Consider the following 19,568-nt stretch of genomic DNA (forward strand, 5'->3'; position numbering starts at 1 on the left):
CAATATGAAGAATCCCTCAAAAAAAGTAAGAATAAAACTCACATCAATCCAGTGAAATCAATTCTCGGTATCTATCCCCAAAGCACAAAGACATTGATTTAATTTATCAAAATGTTAAGATATGGAATCAACCTAAATGTCCAACTATGAAACAAAGAGTTGTGGTAATATATACACAATGAATAGATGGAACTAATAGCTATTATATTGAATAAAATCAATCAGAAGGTCAATGCAAAATTATCACTCTATATTAGGAATCCAGAAATACACAAAAAGGAACAACAAATGGCCAAAGGCAACAGAAATAGAGTTGATGTACAGAACTGGTTTTGGGTTGTGAGAAGGTGTGGAAAGGAAGTCTTTGAGCCTTGATGAAGGGAAGCTGCTATTCTGGTGGTATGGGTGAAATAATGTATGCATAAAGCCATTATTTTTTTTTTATCTTTCTAAGATTTATTTAGTGACTGTTTTCCTTATACAGAAAAAAATAAAAAGGGATAAAGTTGTGTCTGTATTTAAAAGAAGCAGTAAGCAGTGTGGGGAATTAGATTTATATTCTTAACTTTTGGGGGAGAGGGGGCTTGAGTCACACCTGGTGGTGCTCACAGGTTACCCCTGGTTCTGCACTCAGAAATCGATCCTGGCAGGCTCAGGAGACAATAAGGGATGCTGGGATTCAAACCGCTGCCCGTCCTGGATTGGCTGCATGCAAGGCAAATGCCCTACTGCTCTGCTATCTCTCCCTCCAGCCCAATATTCTTATCTTTTGTTGTTCTTATTTTGGGTTCACACTTGGTAGTGCTCAGCGCTACTCCTTTCTCTGTGTTCAACGTTCACTCCTGACACAACTCAGGGCACCATATATGGTGCAAGAGATGGTCATGTGCAAAGCAAGTGCTCTTCCCATGTAATATCTCTCTGGCTCAAATCTTTCTGAATAAAGACTCGAATAAAAATTTGAGCCAGAGACAATACAATAAGAAAGGTCCTTGCCTTGAATAAGTTTGCCCTGAATTCAATCCCCAGCATGTCCAGGAGTGATCTCAGAAGACAAAGTCAGAAGTAAACTTTGAGCAACGCTAGGTATGTATCTCTACCAATGGTCCTCAAACTTTCTAAATAGGCGGCCAGTTCACTGTCCTTCAGACCATTAGAGGGCTGGACTATAGTAAAAACAAAAACTATGAACAAATTTCTATGCACACTGTATATATCTTATTTTGAAGTGAAGAAACAAAAAGGGAATAAAAACAATATGTGGCCCACGGGCTGTAGTTTGAGGACCACTGATCTCTACCAACCAAAAAATAAAAGTAAAATATATCAAGAGAAACAAAATGTATTACTTGTTCCTAGAAAAAATAGGATTGTCCCTCTCACAGAAAAAAGCAGCCCTTCAAATGAAACATGAACCAAGTTTAAAGCTGTATCTAGCACAGAGGCTAAATAAGATAACAAGCTTGAGATGGCAACACACTGCTCTTGCTGTCACACATTCTCCTGCCTCAGAATTCTAGACAGAAGTATCACTCCACCCTAAAATCTTTTTTAGACATTTGAGTTTTAACCAACCTAGATAACTTGAACTCAACATATAGGAATCATTATACATGACACAACTATTTTCAAAATTGATCAATACCTTTGAATGAAATATGAAACTATTGTAGGACAATTGTCATAAATATCATTGTAATTTTGATCAGAGCATGGATTTAGATTAAATTATTTACCTTCACTCACAGAGGGAAATAGGGGCATAGGTGATGGTGAAGGTTGCACTGAAGGGGGGATGCTCTCCTTATGACTGAAATGCAGCCACAATCATGTTTATAATCAGTGTTTATTTTTTAATACTATCTTTATTTAAACACCATGATTGCAAACATGACTATAGTTGGGTTTCAGTCACAAAAAGAACATCCCCCTTCACCAGTGAACATTCCCACCACCAATGACCCCCATCTCCCTCCTCCCACATCCCCTGACTCTATTTGAGACAGGAATTTTATTTCTCTCACTCATTAACATTGTCATTATAGTTGTTAGTGTATTATTTCTCTAACTGCACTCATCCATCATTGAGGTGAACTTCATATCATGGTGGTCCTTCTGGCCCTCATTACAATAATGTCTTTTATTGTTCTTAAAATCCTTAGATAAGGGAGACTATTCTGTGTGTCTCTCCTTCTGATTTATTTCACTCAGCATAATAGTTTCCATATCCATCCATGGATAGAAAATTTTCATGACTTCATCTCTCTTAATAGCTGCATAATATTCCATTGTGTATATGTACCACAGACTCTTTAGTCATTCATCTGTTGAAGAGCATCTTGGTTGTTTTCAGAGTCTGGCTATTGTAAATAGTGCTGCAATGAATATAGGTGTGAGGAAGGAATTTTTGTATTGTATTTTTGTATTCCTAGGGTATAACACTAGGAGTGGTAGATCGAGATAATATGGGAGCTCAACTTCCAGTTTTTTGAGGAATCTCCGTATGGTTTTTCATAAGGGCTGGGCTAGATGGCATTCCCACCAGCAGTGAATGAGAGTACATTTCTCCTCACATCCCCACCACAATGTGGCATGAGATGGTACCTCATAGTTATTTTGATTTGCATCTCCCTGATAATTAGTTACGTGGAAAATTATTTCATGTGCCTTTTGGCCATTTGTACCCCTTCTTTGAGAAATTATTCATTTCTTCTTCCCATTTTTTGATGGGGTTAGATGTTTTTTCTTGTTAAATTCTGTCAGTAACTTATATATCTTAGATATTAGCCCCTTGTCTGACAGGTATTGGGTGCATAGTTTCTCCCATTCTGTGGGTGGCTTTTGTATCTTAGGCACTATTCCCTTTGAGGTACAGAAGCTTCTCAGCTTAATATAGTCCCATCTGTTTATCTCTGTTTTCACTTCTATGGAGAGTGCTGTTTCCAGGTGAAAGATGCCTTTAGTCTTGATGTCATAGAATGTTTTACCTAAGGGTTGTTCAATATACCCTATGGTTTTGGGTCTGCTATCCAGATCAAACATGCAAAATTGTTTAACTGAGTTAAAACAATTATGCCACGAAACATGAGAACCGGGAAGAAATGGATAAATTCTTGGACTCATAAACTTCCATGGTTAAACCAGGGTGATCTAGCATATCTAAACAGAAACATCACTACTGAGAAAATTAAAATGGTAAACAAGAGTCTTCCCAAAAATAAAAGCCAAGGCCCAGATGGATTCACTAATGAAATCTTTCAAACCTTTCTAGATGAAATATTACCAACCTCTTCAGGCTCTTTCATGAAACTGAAAATCAGGAATACACCAAATACTTTTTATGCAGCTAACATCACCCTGAGACCCAAAACAGACAGAGATGTTGCAAGAAAAGAAAGCTACAAACTCAGATGCAAAAATCCTCAACAAAATTCTGGAAAATAGGATCCAATGCCTCATCAAGAAGGTCTTACATCACAACCAAGTAGGATTCATTCCAGGAATGCAAGTATGGTTTAACATACATAATTCAATCAACACAGTACACCATAACAACAAAAAGAAAAATAAACACAATATGAACATATCAATAGATGCAGAAAAATCATTCAATAAGGTCCACACCCATTCTTGATAAAAACTCTCATCAAGATGGGAATGGAAGGAACTTTTCTCAATATAGTCAAGGCCATCTACCACAAGCCAATGAAAAATACTGTTCTTAATAATAAACTAAAAGTCTTTCCTCTAAAATCTGGTACAAGACAAGGCTATCCTCTCTCACCATTCCTATTCAAAATAGTGCTGGAAGTTCTTGCCGTAGCAATAAGGCAAAAAAGAAATCAAGGGCATCCAGATAGAAAAGCTCTCACTGTTTGCAGATGACATGATACTCTAAAGACTCTACCAAAAAGCTTCTAGAAACGGTAGATTCATATAGTAAAGTGGCAGGCTACAAAATTAACACACAAAAATCAATGTTCTTCTTATACACCAATAATGATAGAGAAGAAATGGACATTAAAAAACAACCCCATTCACACAAACTCAAATATCTTGGAGTCAACGTAACTAAAAACATGAAGGACCTATACAAAGAAAACTACAAAACCCTGCTTCAAGAAATAAAAGAGGAAATGGAGACACATACCTTGCTCATGGATCGGCAGGATTAACATCATTAAAATGGCAATACTCCACAAATCATTGTAAAGTTTTAATGCAACCCCTCTAAGGATACCATGACATTCATCAAAGAAGTGCATCAAACACTCCTAAACTTCATTTAGAACAATAAACACCCTTGAATAGCTAAAGCAACCCTTGGGAAAAGGAATATGGGAAGCATCACTTTATTCAACTTTAAATTGTATTACAAAACTATAGTCATTAAAACAGCACGGTATTGGAATAAGGACAGAACCTCAGACAAGTGGAATAGACATGAGTATTCAGAAAATGTTCCCCAGATACACAATCAATTAATCTTTGATAAGGGAGCAAGAAATGCAAAATGGCGCAAGGAAAGGCTCTTTAACAAGTAGGATTGGGGCAACTGGTCAGCCACTTGCAAAAAAGCGAACTCAGACCTCCATCTAACACCATGCACAAATCCAAATGGATTACGGGCATGAAGCCATTATTAAAAATCACAGTAACTCATTAGGCTGGAGCATTAGCACAGTGGTAGGGTGTTTGCCTTGCATGAGGCAAACCCCGGACAGACTTCAGTTTGATTACCAGCATGCTATATAGTACCCCAAACATGCCAGGAAAGACTTCTGAGCACAGAGCCAGGAGTAATCTCTGAGCACTGTTGGCTGTGACCCAAAAATCAAACCAAACAAGCAAACAAAAAAATTTTTTTAAATTTGTTCTTATTCTTTTTGTGGCTATCCTCAGCAATGTTCAGGACTTTCTTCTGGCTCTAAGTTTAGAGATCACTGTTGGTGGTGATCAGGGAAGCAAACAGGCTGCTAGGGATCAAACCTGGGTTAACCTATTGCAAGAAAAGCACCCTATCTGCCATAATGTATCTCTGGCCTGAAAGATTTTACTGTATCAAACAATGAAATATTAATTAAAAAATCTAGAAATACTAAAATTAGCAACAGAAAAGTGAATAAAGAAAATATATAGGGGGGCTGGAGAGATAGCATAGAGGTAGTACATTTGCTTTGCATACAGAAGGATGGTGGTTCAAATCCTGACATCCCATATGGTCCCCTGAGCCTGCCAGGAGCAGATTTCTGAGCACAGAGCCAGGAATAATCTCTGAGCACATCAGGTATGACCCAAAAACCAAAAAAAAAAAAAAAAAAAAAAAAAAAAAAGAAAATATGGACTGGCTTTAGCTTCAGCAAGCTTGGCTTTATAATCATCTTTGATAGTTTGAGACCATTGGGTGCCTTCCAGTCCTTTTAAAAAAAAAGAAAGAAAAAGGAAAAGAAAATATATAGGGAATTGCACAAAATATATCATTAAAAAATGGAAAAAAAAAAAAAACCCACAGATGTTTGGATCAAATATTCCACTCAGGATTAAACCTTAATTATAAAACAGCTCAATATATTTGACAACAAAAAAGAATGGCATCAAGGTTATAGACTATTAAATCACACATATTTCCAACTAAGATAATCTCTTCATACTGACTCCTGACCTAGTCTGTCTCAAATGTTCACAGTCTTGGGTAGGAGTCATTGACAGGAGATAAGGCACTTGTCTTGCATACAGACAATCGAAGTTCTATCCCTGGCATGACATTAGGTCCCTCAAGCCAACCAGGAGTGATCCCTAAATACAGAGCCAGGAGTAAGGTCTAAACACTACTGAGTATGGTCCCAAAACAAAAACAAAAACTGAAAACAAAATAACCCACCTTAATGTAAATATAAGTGAGGAAAATTCCATTTCTGTAAAAATAATCCAAATAATGATATAGGGGATATTAGTTAGAATGTATGAAATTTCTACAGTTTATCCAAACTTAGAAAAAATTGCAATGGTCTCAATCTTTTCTAATTTCACTTTCAAGACTATATTCATCTTAGTTTTTCTTTTGTTTGTTTTGGGGTGTTAACAGCTGTCAGGAGATATGCCTGTATTGGGGTTTGTGACCTTATGTAATGATGTCCAGCTTATGTCCAGATATACTGGACTGGGGTTTGTGAGCTTATGTGTCCTCTCCCTTTATCCCACAGAGTGTTCTCATTACCTCTTGAATTCGGCACTCTCACAGATGGGCTGAATGAATCCTTCATCTGGACATTCTACCACAATAAAAGCAACACCAGGATCCGGAGGAGTACAGATCTCTTCAGGTAAAATCTGTAAGGTCAACGGGATCATGATCTAGTTCCCAGCAGGAAGTACATTCTCAACAAGGGTGTTGAAGGGCCTTCAAATCAACTGCTAACATTATGCTAATTAATAAAAACAACTAAGGGTTACTACCTAGATCCTTCATGTTCTCTCTGCTTCTATTTTATATTGGTAGTTAGCCTGCAGAAGCTATTTTAAACCTCCAGCAGCAATTAAATCAGGCTTCACACTTCAGACTGGCCATTGGTACTTCAGTCATTCAAGAAAATATCCTGGTAAAGAACATGATGCACCATCTACTTAAAAAGTACATCTTTATGGTTCTGTTATTCAACCCACAAGTTCAAGTACAAGGAAAAAAGACCATCAGATCCTAAACAGAAAGTTACAGAAATGTCCAAACACAGTCAGCTGCAACATGCAGAACAACTCTAGACTCTGTTTAAGCAACTAGACAAATAATAAAATCCAAACTCTCTAACATCCGTTAGAAGTAATGTCTATAGAATCTAAGCCAAAAAGGCAACTTTGGTCAATTAGATAGACCCTACCTGTAACTGCTGAAATATAAAATTTGGGTAACTCACCTCTCTTCCTTCATAAATGACACTCTTCCCATCTTTGACAGCAGCAATGATGGGGGCAATGGCAGCTGTCCCACTACAAAGAAAAGTTAAGTCCTCAGTTAGATATAGATTTGTATGAACTAAGATTACCAATCACATCATCAGTAATTTGTCCCACAACACTCACACTGGAAGGCCCAGCTCCTTTGCTCTGAGTACCAAAAAGCTTCCTTTCTTCACGTGAAGCTGTGACAAAGAGAACTTAAATGTAACTTCAGTGACTAAGAAGCAGTTTAGTTTTAATAAATTTCCTTAGAAGCCAACTATCTGATCTATTTTTTTTCTTATAATTCATAAAATGGAAGTTAAATTGTTGCCTTTGGCCTGGAGAGATAGCACAGTGGTAGGGAGTTTGCCTTGCATGTAGCTGACTCGGGAGAAACCCAGTTTGATTCCTGGCATCCCATATGGTCCCACAGCCTGCCTGGGGCTCATTTCTGAGTGCAGAGCCAGGAATAAACCCTGAGCACTGTTGGGTGTGGCCCAATAATCAATCAATCATTAAACAAGAAAATAAAGATTTTAAAAAATAAAGTATATTACATTCTGCAGAAGAACTAGATGATTTAAAGTACTAAGTCATTCTATGATTAATAAAGTGCAACCTATTCTATATCAAATAAAAACCAAGTATCAAATTTATTTATGTATTATTTATTTATTTATTTGGTCTACACCAGCAGTGCTCAGGGATTACTCTTGGTTCTGCACTCAGGAATTACTCCTGAAGGGCTCTGTGGACAATATGGAATGCTGGGCATTAAACTTGGGTCAGTCATGTGTAAGGGAAGCTCCCTAACTGCTGTATTATCATTCCAGCCCCAAATTTCTTAGGTGAAAAAATGGGGTGCAAGTAGAAAAAGTTTAAGAAGTTCAAATGTACACTATAAGCAAGAAATGTCTACTCTGAGTTTTATGTTTCCTCCTCTGGAATGGAAATGAGAATTATATGTTATTGGGAGAATTTAATAAAGTATTGTTTACAATAATTTAGATATATTAAGACAAGCAACCTCCAGCAAGGGACTCTAGCTGTCAGAATGGAAGGTGCATTGTCACACTGAGCAGTAGGGCAATGTCATAGCAACTCTAAGGGTCAAGAGAAATCAAGACCACTCAATAATCAAAAAGTCTTGTTATATAGGGTTAGTTCTCTTTTTCTTTCCAAAAGCTGGGGTGAAATCACTTGAAATACTCCACTGCAGGCAGATAGAGAGGGGGAGGCTCTGTTAAAGAGTGAAAAACTTCTTCACTCTCTACCAGTCAAACAATAAAACTAAAAAAGTTTATGGAGAAAAATAGCCCTGCTCCTCTACCAAGTTCTAAAAGAAAATAGGCACCAATATTTCCCAGGCATTCTCAAAATAGACAGGGACAGACTCTTCTTTCTGCATAAACCACAACCTCCCAGTGCCACATCCTACAAAATACACACCTCAAAAATACCCAGCTCTGCAACTTTACCTTATCAAACTTCCAAGACTCCAAATTTGTTTTAGATCTATAAAACTTGGACCAAAGTCACCACGAAATTTTAAAGTGATGTTAGTCCCATAATACCACAGGATATCTGATGGGAAAGTTATATAATAACCTGCCATGCCTAGTAGGACTAAACATATCAAAGAAGGCTCAACTAGCACCGACAGAATTTTTAGACATTGACTTTAGTAGTGCCATGGAAAGATATAACAATTATTTCAAATTGACCCTTGTTGATCTATGTTTTGATAATTACATTTCCTTTTATCTTGTAACAAACAATATGAAGTAAATTTGTTCTTGCAAGGACTCAGGCTATAGTGATAGGTGAAAAACACGGGACACTGGTGAAGGGGAGGTCACACTGATGATTTGACTGGTACTTGAACAATAAATGATGAAACAATTGTATTATGAACAATTTGATACATTATGGTGTTGTTATAATAATATATAAAAAGAAAGAAAAAAATTGCCTTGCCCAGAAGTAACTCAAAAGCACAAGGATTAATTTTGAGATGCAATCTTTGAGATCTTCAGAGATGAAAAAACTAAGGCATCACCCAGCAAAGGGTATATTATATTCCTCTTATTAAAGGAGAAGCTTCAGGATAATCTAAAAGTTTTAAAAATAAGAAAGGAAGGAACAGAGCAATAATATAGCCAGTAGAGCACTTTCTTTGCTTGCAGTTGACCTAGATTTGAGTTCTGGTACCTCGTATGATCCCCTGAGCCTTAGTAGGAGAGATCCCTGAGTACAGAAATGAGACTAAACCCTGAATGCTGCCAAGTGGGGCCACAAAAAACCAAAACAACAACAACAACAACAACAAAAACTCAAGATAACTATGGAATAAATTGAAGAGGAATAACATTAAGAACCATCAAAAAAATCATCAAAATCTGAGATTAAGAAGACAATTTCATAAAGAATCACTAATCAAATCATATTCAAGAAGTTTCCAGAGTTGAAGTGCACACACCCAGATGCAAATAAAAATATTTCAAGACACATTATAATCAGATGATAAAAGCCAAAAATAAAGATTATTGGAAGCAACCAAGATCAAAGAGGAAATTACATATAAAGAAAACCCTAAGGACTCAACAAAAAAGCTTCCAGAAACAACAGATAAGCACAGTAAAGTGTCAGACTACAAACTCTATACACAGAAATCCATGAAATGCAAGAGAAACTAAACAAGTAATTCAATTCATAATTGTGCTTCAGAAAACGAAGCATGTGACAATAAAATTATCAAGAGGAGAAAGACATATTTATTATTAATAAAAGAAATAAAAGAGGACATGAGGAAATGAGAATAAATCTCCAGTACAGCACAAAGCTATACAGACTCAATGTAATTTCTATAAAACTACCCATGATAATTTTTAAAGACAGATCAAACACACATGATTTTCATACAGGATAATAACATATGGCTACCCCTAAATCCCAAACAACCAAAGTAATAAGATGAAAAAAAAAATATGGGAGGTTTCTCTTTCCTCAATTTCAAATTGTAATAAATAGCATGCTACTGGAATAAAGAGAAACCCTCAGACCAATGTAATAGAATTGAGAGGCCAGAGAAAAATCTTCAAGTATATGGACAGTTCATATTTAATAACGAGGCAAAAGTATGAAATAGGACAAAGGAAGTCTCTTGTGGGTGAGTCACATGCGAAAACAAACAAACAAAAACCAAGCAGACCCGTCTAACACCATGCACTAAATACAATAAATGCAAATGGCCAAGAAAAGATGATTAGATAAAGGCCTATATGAAGTAGTATGCTACTCAATACTAAAATCAGCCTGACAACTTAACAACTCCAATGAATCAGAGTTGAAGGTATCTAAACAAAGACGTAATTCATTTGAAGAAAAAATAAAACTGACTTTAGTAATGTCTGAATTCCATGAGAAATAATTTAATATCATGTAGGTATATAAAACAAATACAGAACGTTAAGAACACTAGAAGGTAATTTACAAAGTATAGGTTTCTAGCTATTGAGAAATAGGATATCTGTGTTACTTCTTGGTACACAGATAACTTATAGGCAGCTACTTTCAAATTATCACAAACTTTAAAGACCACCTTGTAAAATCAACAAAAAAGACTTTTACCTTGCAGATGAAAGCTACAACCAAGAAGGGATCCCTGCCACCAATTTTCTGGTTAACACCTAAGGAAAAGAAAATGTGATTATTACAGGGAAACATGAAGGCTCAGAGACATCACGTATCGAGCTATGATCAGATATCTAGTGTTACACCAAATAAAATTAACTTGTCATAACAGTCCTTATATAAAAGTGAGAAAAACACTGAATTTATTCTCAAATAGATGGTTTTTCCTACTGACACTGAGATATATTTGAGTAAATGAAATAAAATGCTAACAAAAAAACCCTTTAGAAGGCAAGTAATATGTTTATAACCTAACACTTTCTATAAGAGTGTAAGATAGAAATGGATATTATAAACAAGAATGAAAATATGTAAGATAACACAAGTCCTGCAGTGAAAAATTGTGGGTTTCAGTATTTACCATCCAAAGCAAGACAACTTACAAGGGCCTCCTTTAGATCATCAGACAAAAATGTCTGGGAGAAAGAGGAACTTATCAATCTATGCCCCAGTACTAGACAACAGAATCTTTAAACAGCCCAAATTCCTTTCATATATCCAACCTTGGAAATTATTGCAGGTTGTTAGCCTGAAAGAAAAGGTACAGATTGTCTAACTGCTATAAATATTTTATAGCTTAGGAGTTTAATAAGTTTCTGCTGCAATAAATAATTAACCTATATTAATAACAAGTAAAAAAGACACTGTAGCAATCAATGACCCCGGAACTCAATCAATGACCCCTTTGAGAACTCCATTCAAAGCTCCTCACTAACAAACATTCAAAGGTGGGTATATCATATATACAGAGAGCTTAGTGACACTCATTCTAATGTACAGCACTAAGAATTTAAAGTTTAAGAAAATAAAATTATCTTGACAGTACACTTAGCTTTACATAAATACCATTACCATCTGAAAGGTGTTGCTCATTTTCAGGTGACTTGGAGTCAGAAGACTGCTCTGAATGGGATCTTTCTGGACTCTTCAATGTCTGGCACTGCCCATGCATTTGTTTATCTAGTTGGTACAAGAAACAAATAAATCACCTGCTACCAGGGGTGAGCTCATAGTCAAAATCCAGATGTTACCAAAAGGAAAAAGTTCGGTAAATCAGGAGCCCTCTGCATGACATCATTAAATAACAATTACTATATGTAGAACTCTCGGCCACAATTACATCTTAACTTTTTCTTGGATTACAGAGGAGCACAGTGTTTGTCAACTATACATTATAATGTATATATATACACATATATATACTGCTTTATTATCAATTGCTCTTAATTTAAAAATTCAATCTGGGGCTGGAGCAATAGCACAGCAGGTAGGGTGTTTGCCTTGCATGCATGCACCTGATCCGGGTTTGATCTCCGATCCCGAGCCTGCTGGCAGTAATTTCTGAGTGCAGATCTAGGAATAACCTGAGTGCTGATGGAAGTGGCCCAAATACCAAAAATAAAAAAAAATTTCATCTGAATTAACATAATCTTGCAATCAGTTAAATATGAAGATAAAGAAAAAGAAAACTACCACTCTAGGAATTGCCACAAATCTGTTAACAATAGTACTTTCTCTCTGCTCCTCCCTGATGCTCAATCCTTTAGTATCCAGAAAGAAACCCAGCAGGGTCTGTGAAGTGAGCATACAAATATATTACAAATTTATGTAACTAGTTCCATTTTGAGTGATGGGTGAGGTAAACGCCAGTGAGGGAAGGGAAAACAAAGGAGAAAACACAATATAGGGGAAGTTTGGTGAAGGGAGTGCAGCAGTTGAAGGTGTCAAATAAAAGGAACTGATCAGAAGTGAGTCAAAGGCAGTTCCAATCAGATTGGTCATCTCACTGCCTATGGCTCTTGGGTATATACTTCACTTCTCTATCAGGTCTTGAATTGTTCTGGCCTTTGAGAGGCTCTTGTACAAATTAGCACTTGAAAAATAGCAGGCAAGTCAGTGAACGAGGTATCCCACTTTCTACATTCTGAAATCTGTAAAACTTGATGCAGAACATATTTAGCAAGTCTCCAGGATAACATCACATGACAGTGTGACATCATTTGTTCTTGGACCTATAAGTTTCATGTGACCTTCAAATAATACTATTATTAAGTTTCTAGTGTTAGGTTGCTGAGTTTCTATTTGTTGCTTTTTAAAAGTTTTTCGTTTTCTCTGAAAACTTACCCATATCCTCTCTTCAAAGGAAGGTGCTTAAAACTAACAAATTAAGTCCAAACAATAAATTTTTAAAATTGAGAATAATCTATCTTCTGAGTGTTTTTAATGTGATATTTCAAAATATAGTAACTACCATTTTATATAATGTGTAATGCTGGGCCATAAGATCAGAAGCTCCTTAATGAGAAGAAACATGTTTTATCCTCACCTAAATTTTCTAATCATCTGAGAACACAGAATATATAAAAACAATATTCAAGCCAATTCTATTCTTGCCAATTGTTTATGCAGAGTCTATATAACCTTCTTAGAACAATTTATACTTACTGTAGATAGGAACTTGGAAAACTGTCATGGTCTCATCTTTATATTCTGGTGCAGAGTGAGGCCGCACAGCTATATAAAAGAAAAACAGTTAAGTACCAGCAGGGTGCTTATCTTGGGCACATGAAAAATACCATTCCAGATCACTGACATAAGCAACTGAAGAGCTTTGAAATTTTCCTCAAATCTCAAATTTTACGCAAACACAAACCAGAATTTCTGAGAAAATAAAATTTAAGAACAAAACTATTTTCATCTACCATTAATAATGCTAGTTAAATTAAAAGGCATACTTGTGAATACCAATTATATATAATAAAAGAAACTAATACTCAAATTAAGACAAACTATTACACTGCTTTGTGAGGCCAGAGAAACTAACTCTGAACTTTCAGAGCACATATTCATTCTGAAGTAAAAAATTAGTGTTTCTATAAGGAAAAGCATTAACAATCCAGATATGCACACTGCTTTCAGGACATGAGCCTTCAGAGCCTCCTAGACTAGGCCTATTCCCATCAAGAAGTTTGCCAGAATAGCCACAGCTGAAATCCAGAAAAAGATATACCAAAAAAACTATGTTCTTCAGCTTATAAGCTCTTCCTACTACAAGGAATTTGAGATAATCCAAACTCTAAGAATCACCCCTATGCCAAGAAATGGAGTCTCTGAGCCCAAGTAAATACTGCTGCCTAGCATTCTTATAGTATGCAGTTTTAAAATCATTCCTGCCTGCCTATAAATAAATAAGTGAGGAGAGCTATAGAACATTTAGTAAGCACTCTTTTAAAAATTCAGCTGATGATGGGCCCGGAGTGGTAGCGCAAGCATTAAGGCATCTGCCTTGCACGCGCTAGCCTAGGATGAACCTTGGCTCAATCCCCTGACTTCCCATATGGTCCCCCAAGCCAGGAGCGATTTCTGAGCACAATGGTAGGAGTAATCCCTGAGCATCACTTGGTGTGACAGAAAAAAAAATTCAGCAGTTGTTTCTACAGATTGTCATTTGAGATCAGATGTACATTTGAAACAAATGGCAGATAATGAGTCATAATTAAGTGCATACCAAGATCTATTCCTTTCAAGGGACCAGAAAATATTTTGATAGCTTCTAGGTATTTTTCCTACAAAAGAAAAACATGAGTAATTATGGTTACACAAATGCAAAAGTAACATGCTCAAGTACATAGGAGATACCAATAGGTGTCAATACACTAAAAATTATTTATATACTAGGGATCAAACCCAGGGTCCTCATATAAATAAGGCATGTTCTCTACCACTGAGGGTAATTCTCAGCCTGTATTAAGTATTCTTAACTTTCTATTTAATGAGTATCCACTCGATTAGATGTTAAGGATTCAGCAGTGATGAGGGGACCTTTCTCTTGGGAAATTTAGAATCCACTGAACAGGGGCCAGAGAGACAGCATGGAGATAAGGTGTTTGCCTTGCATGCAGAAGGATAGTGGTGGTTCAAATCCTGGCATTCCATATGGTCCCCCAAGCCTGCCAGGAGCAATTTCTGAGCGTACAGCCAGGAATAACCCCTGAGCACTGCCGGGTGTGACCCAAAAACCAAAAAAAAAAAAAAAAGAATCCACTGAACAAAAATCATTAAAATGAATAATAACAAAAGAAAGTTAGGGAGTATTCACAAAGAAATATGAAAAACAGGGGTGTTGCAATTCAACTGTGAATAAAGGGAACTCCTAAGTACATAAATCCTTATATTGATTTTTTTGGGGGGGAGCTTCCAAGAAGTTCTCAGGAGTTCTATAAGCCCTAATGGAGAATCACTACAGGGATCACTCCTGGAGGGCTCAGGGGACTAAAAGAATGCTGGGGATTAACACACATTGTCACATGCAAGGCAAGCACCCAATCCAGTATACCATATATCCTACTGGAGATTCTACGTCAATGGGGTAGCAGTTCAATGCAAGTGTCTGAGGGTGTGAAGGTATAGTTATGGTGGCATAAAAACTACACAAGGCCATTCTGACAGTGCAGGTGTCTTTTAAGCCAGACCCAGCAATGCTCAGGAGTTTTCAGGGTTACTCTCAGTGATGCTCAGTAAAGAACATTGTACTATCTCTCAACCCAATTAAAAAAAACAAAAAAACAAAAAAACTCTTAAAGCTAAGCCTGAAAGTCACAGAAGAGATGTCGAAAAAGGAAATTGGTAGGTAAATTAACAAAATAATTATATGGTAAAGGGCTTCAGTGTGGACAGATGGTTAAGATTGAGTGCAAATATGTATTTCTAGCACATAGATGGAAATACATGTGTGGTCAAGAGCTGAGGCTCACTATATTTGTGTAAGCAATAGGAAGATGTTATTATAATATAATCAGTGGTCCTCAAACTATGGCCCGCGGGCCACATATTGTATTTGTATCTGTTTTGTTTCTTCATTGCAAAATAAGATATATGCAGTGTGCATAAGAATTCGTTCATAAGTTTTGTTTTTACTATAGTCAGACCCTCCAATGGTCTGAGGGACAGTGAACTGGCCCCCTGTTTAAAAAGTTTGAGGACCCCTGATTATAATGGAGAACCAACCCTTGAAAGATTTCAGGATGAAAAGTCATATTCTATCAAATACTCTGGATGCTATGTGGATAGATTACAGTGAGCAGCAACAGATATAGTAAGATAGCAAGAGTAAGGACCAGAGCAGAAGTACAGAGAATAGGATGCCTGCCTTGCACGTGGTCAACCAGGGCTTGAGCCTTGGCATCCCTTATAGTCTCTAAGCGCTGCTAGGAATTATTTCTGAATGCAGAGCCAGGAGTAACCACTGAGCATTGCCACGTGAACCCCCCACCCCCACCCAAAAAAGAGTAGACAGGTATAGTAACAGAAACAAAGGTTTAGTAAGATGTAGAAAAATGAATGGATTAGAGACATTATTTTGGAGAAAGAATTAAGAAGACTTGGTGACAGGTTGCTTTCCAACTTATGTAATGAGAAATAGTTTTAATCACAATGTGTAAACAACATTTTTAGCTGATTTGGAAGACAAAGATACTTTTATGTAGAAAATATAAAAACTAAACAGTCTAGATTTTACTGTATAACTGCTTGATGCCATTTAATAATGTTATTTAGGGGCCCGGAGAGATAGCACAGCGGCGTTTGCCTTGCAAGCAGCCCGATCCAGGACCAAAGGTGGTTGGTTCGAATCCCAGTGTCCCACATGATCCCCCGTGCCTGCCAGGAGCTATTTCTGAGCAGACAGCCAGGAGTAACCCCTGAGCACCGCCGGGTGTGGCCCCCACCCCAATAAAAAAATAATGTTATTTTATTGCTTTCTATATATTGCTTCATTTACATTACAGTCATTTTCTGAGAGGTAAATTGTTTAAGCTCATATAGTTAAAAAGGTTTTGAACTTATGTTTCTTTAACCTGAAAGGTATTTACAACACTATCAGCTATCTCAAGAGGGCAGAAGACTAATTTAGAAAAAATGGAAATTCTTGTTATAAACGTTTAAAAAGAGGTTAGTTTTAAAAATCTGAGAAAAGAGAAACTTACCAGCTGGGGAGGTCCAGAGAGTACACACTTTGGAAGTCCAGTTTCTTTTAAAGTAAGAATCATTCCTTAAAAGAATAAAAAGGAATCTCCATTACTTTGGCCTACAGGTACTCCAGACAGAGCTACTGAACCAGTTATTTACCCACTTGTCCTCATTTTAGATTCTAGTTGTAGAGCAGTTACTATAATGCTAAAAGGGAGAAAGAATACCAAATATTCCTAAACTACCTCTAGAATGGGCAGGGTGGATCCTAAGATAATGGATTAAGGAACCTAGTAAGCAAAATCATGCAAGTAAAAGGTTGCCTTTATATTCTGAAACTCATTACCTGACCCTTTCTCAATTCTGAGAATGGTGTGAGTATTTCCTACCCATATAAAGCTTAGAGAATTTGATGGCAACACAATCTGAACTGACTATAGCAGCCAGTGGTTTCAAGGGTATATATATTTACTGCAGGGCCAGAGATATAGCACAGAGGTAAGGCGTTTGCCTTGCACACAGCCGAACCAGGACGGATGGTGGTTTGAATCCTGGCATCCCATATGGTCCCCCAAACCTTCCAGGAGTGATTTCTGAGAGCAGAGCCAGGAGTAACCTGAGCGCTGCCCTCTGTGACCCAAAAATACAAAACAAAACAAAAATATATATACATGTATAAATGTATATTGCAATTCTAAATACTACATTGTTCAATTTACTATCACATGTCTCCAGTATAATTCAAGAAATTAAGTCATGATAAAAGTTGGAGTATCCATGCTAACATCAGCTCTTCTGGGTCAGTTTTTAAAGCTACAACTGACCGTGCTGGCCTAAAAACTTCAGTTTCATTGCAAAAGCAAGGGAGAGAGGGAACACAACAGAAAAGTTAAGTTCAAATCCCAGAGATGTCCCTCCACCTTCAAACTCCAGAAAAGACACTTACCACACAGTCCTCCCACATTACACCAGTGCATTCGGGTTAGAAATATGTTGTCCAAACGAGCCACCTTCAACCTAAAAGATATTTGAAGATAGGAAAGCTAGCCTTTTGTGTTGCTATAAAAATAGTTCTGCTTCACACTTCAGAAAATAATCATCTCCACTCCAAAATAAAATAGTTGGCTCACTTGTGTTCCTGCATGAGTCGTTGAACGCCTTCTCCACAGTTGAAGAGATACCTACGAGACAGACATTACATACACCATGATGGGACAAACTTAGTCTGTCAAATACAAAAAAAAAAAAAAAAAAAACCACACACACACATACACACACACACACATTTATATACTTCATAGTACTCAGCTAAAATAAAAGACCTTTGGGCCCGGAGAGATAGCACATTGGTGTTTGCCTTACAAGCAGCTGATCCAGGACCTAAGGTTCGAATCCCGGTGTCCCATATGGTCCCCTGTGCCTGCCAGGAGCTATTTCTGAGCAAACAGCCAGGAGTAACCCCTGAGCACCGCTGGGTGTGGCCCAAAAACCAAAATAAATAAATAAATAACCTTTAAATCTATGTTATATCTAAGAAGAGAAATTTTGCAATTAGGAGCAGGATTTTGTGCTCTCTTCAGCAGAGACGTAAAGGTGAGGGTGCTAAGGGAGACCTGGGTTCTTTCCCCCACTACACTTTGATCTGATGAATAACCCACACATGTATGAGATCCTGACTTCTAGATGTGGCTCAGAGAGCCCCAAAGGGAATTCCAAATCCAAAAGGTAAGGAGGGCGCTTGTACCAAGTCTAAAGTTCTTCTAGAACTCCCAGAAACGGGAGGGATAGATGCTGAAGTGAAATGTCACATGTGTCAAGTGTGGGAAACCCAAGCTTTAGGAGGCTTCTCTACCGGTGACGCTCTGGAAGGCGGAGCACTAAGAGAGCCACGAGGAGGTAGGAAGGGAACCCCGCAGAGCAGAGGCCCAGGCCACCTCCGGACACATGTACTGACCGGTTATACTCTGAGAAGACGTAGACAGCGGCGCCAGAGTCTCGGCCGCCAGCCGCCACCACCTGCAGATAGACGGTGTTCGGGCCCCCGGGCTCCCAGGACGCGCCACGCTTCTCCCGCGTGCGCAGATGCCGCAGTGGGTCCTTGGCCGGCCGCGGGCGGCGGGAAGGTCCCTGCGACATGGTTCGTCCAGTCGCTAACCGGAGCACAGCGCGGAACGTCCACATACGCCAGACTCCACACTCCTCGAGAACGAGGCGGGGTCACCCATGGACATTTAGCCCGCACCGCGCTGGCTCCTCCACGCTCGCGGCAAGCCCAGCCAATAGGCGAGCCGAAGACCAAGATGCCCGCCTACACGAGTCTGGACAGCCAATCGAGAGGAACCTGTCACTTGGAGGTGGCCATAGAGTGGGAAAATGCTAGAGCGTCCAGAACTATTTGGCTCCTTGTCTCTTCTTCCTGTTTCCTTCCAACCTGTCAATTTTTTTTTTTTTTTTTTTTTAGGAGAATGCACTTTCATTAGGGCGCGACTTCCGGAAACTCTGGGTCTGGGAAAGAGCTGGTCTCTGATGCTTCGGTGTTCGAATCCACCTTCCACCAGTTATGATCTTCGCTTTTATTCTTGCTTTTTGTTCTTATAATTAAATGTGAGCAATAAATTATATAAAGCTTCAGCATAATGCTTTCATTAATTTGTATTTGCATTGTAATTCTGAGGATGGTCTGATAATACAACAGAATAAAGTGCTTGCTTTGCCTGCAGCTGACCTGGGTTTCATACCTAGCACTACATTATGGTCCCCTGAGCCTTGCCAGTAGCAATCCTTTTAAACAGTCCAGAATCAGCCCTAAGCATCACTAGGTATGACCCCAAAACCAAAGTAAGTATGTTTTTGTAATTCAAATAAATGAGTTACTTGAGTGAACTGGTAGTGAGGGAAGAAGCTGTGCGTACACCACTCTGCTCATTTTGCAGAAAGTTGATGGTATAGGGCTGTCTGGCATGGGTAAGAAC

General features: G+C 37.9%; 1 protein-coding gene across 1 annotated transcript in view; it reads right to left on the reverse strand.

The window, feature by feature from the left end:
- Window positions 1-18,826, reverse strand: part of ELAC2 (elaC ribonuclease Z 2) — a 31,712-nt gene extending 12,886 nt beyond the window's left edge. The window contains exons 1-11 of the mRNA XM_049776844.1: window positions 18,551-18,826; window positions 17,727-17,777; window positions 17,543-17,613; window positions 16,614-16,678; window positions 14,138-14,195; window positions 13,075-13,143; window positions 11,482-11,589; window positions 10,567-10,625; window positions 7,078-7,136; window positions 6,912-6,984; window positions 6,218-6,330 (exon numbers count right to left, since the gene is read on the reverse strand). Coding sequence (XP_049632801.1) covers window positions 6,218-6,330; window positions 6,912-6,984; window positions 7,078-7,136; window positions 10,567-10,625; window positions 11,482-11,589; window positions 13,075-13,143; window positions 14,138-14,195; window positions 16,614-16,678; window positions 17,543-17,613; window positions 17,727-17,777; window positions 18,551-18,777 — 953 coding nt within the window. The 5' untranslated portion in view covers window positions 18,778-18,826. The remainder of the gene's footprint in view (window positions 1-6,217; window positions 6,331-6,911; window positions 6,985-7,077; window positions 7,137-10,566; window positions 10,626-11,481; window positions 11,590-13,074; window positions 13,144-14,137; window positions 14,196-16,613; window positions 16,679-17,542; window positions 17,614-17,726; window positions 17,778-18,550) is intronic.
- Window positions 18,827-19,568: the final 742 nt, after the last annotated feature.

This window comes from Suncus etruscus, chromosome 7, assembly GCF_024139225.1.
Source record: "Suncus etruscus isolate mSunEtr1 chromosome 7, mSunEtr1.pri.cur, whole genome shotgun sequence".
NCBI classification, from domain to species: Eukaryota; Metazoa; Chordata; class Mammalia; order Eulipotyphla; family Soricidae; genus Suncus; species Suncus etruscus.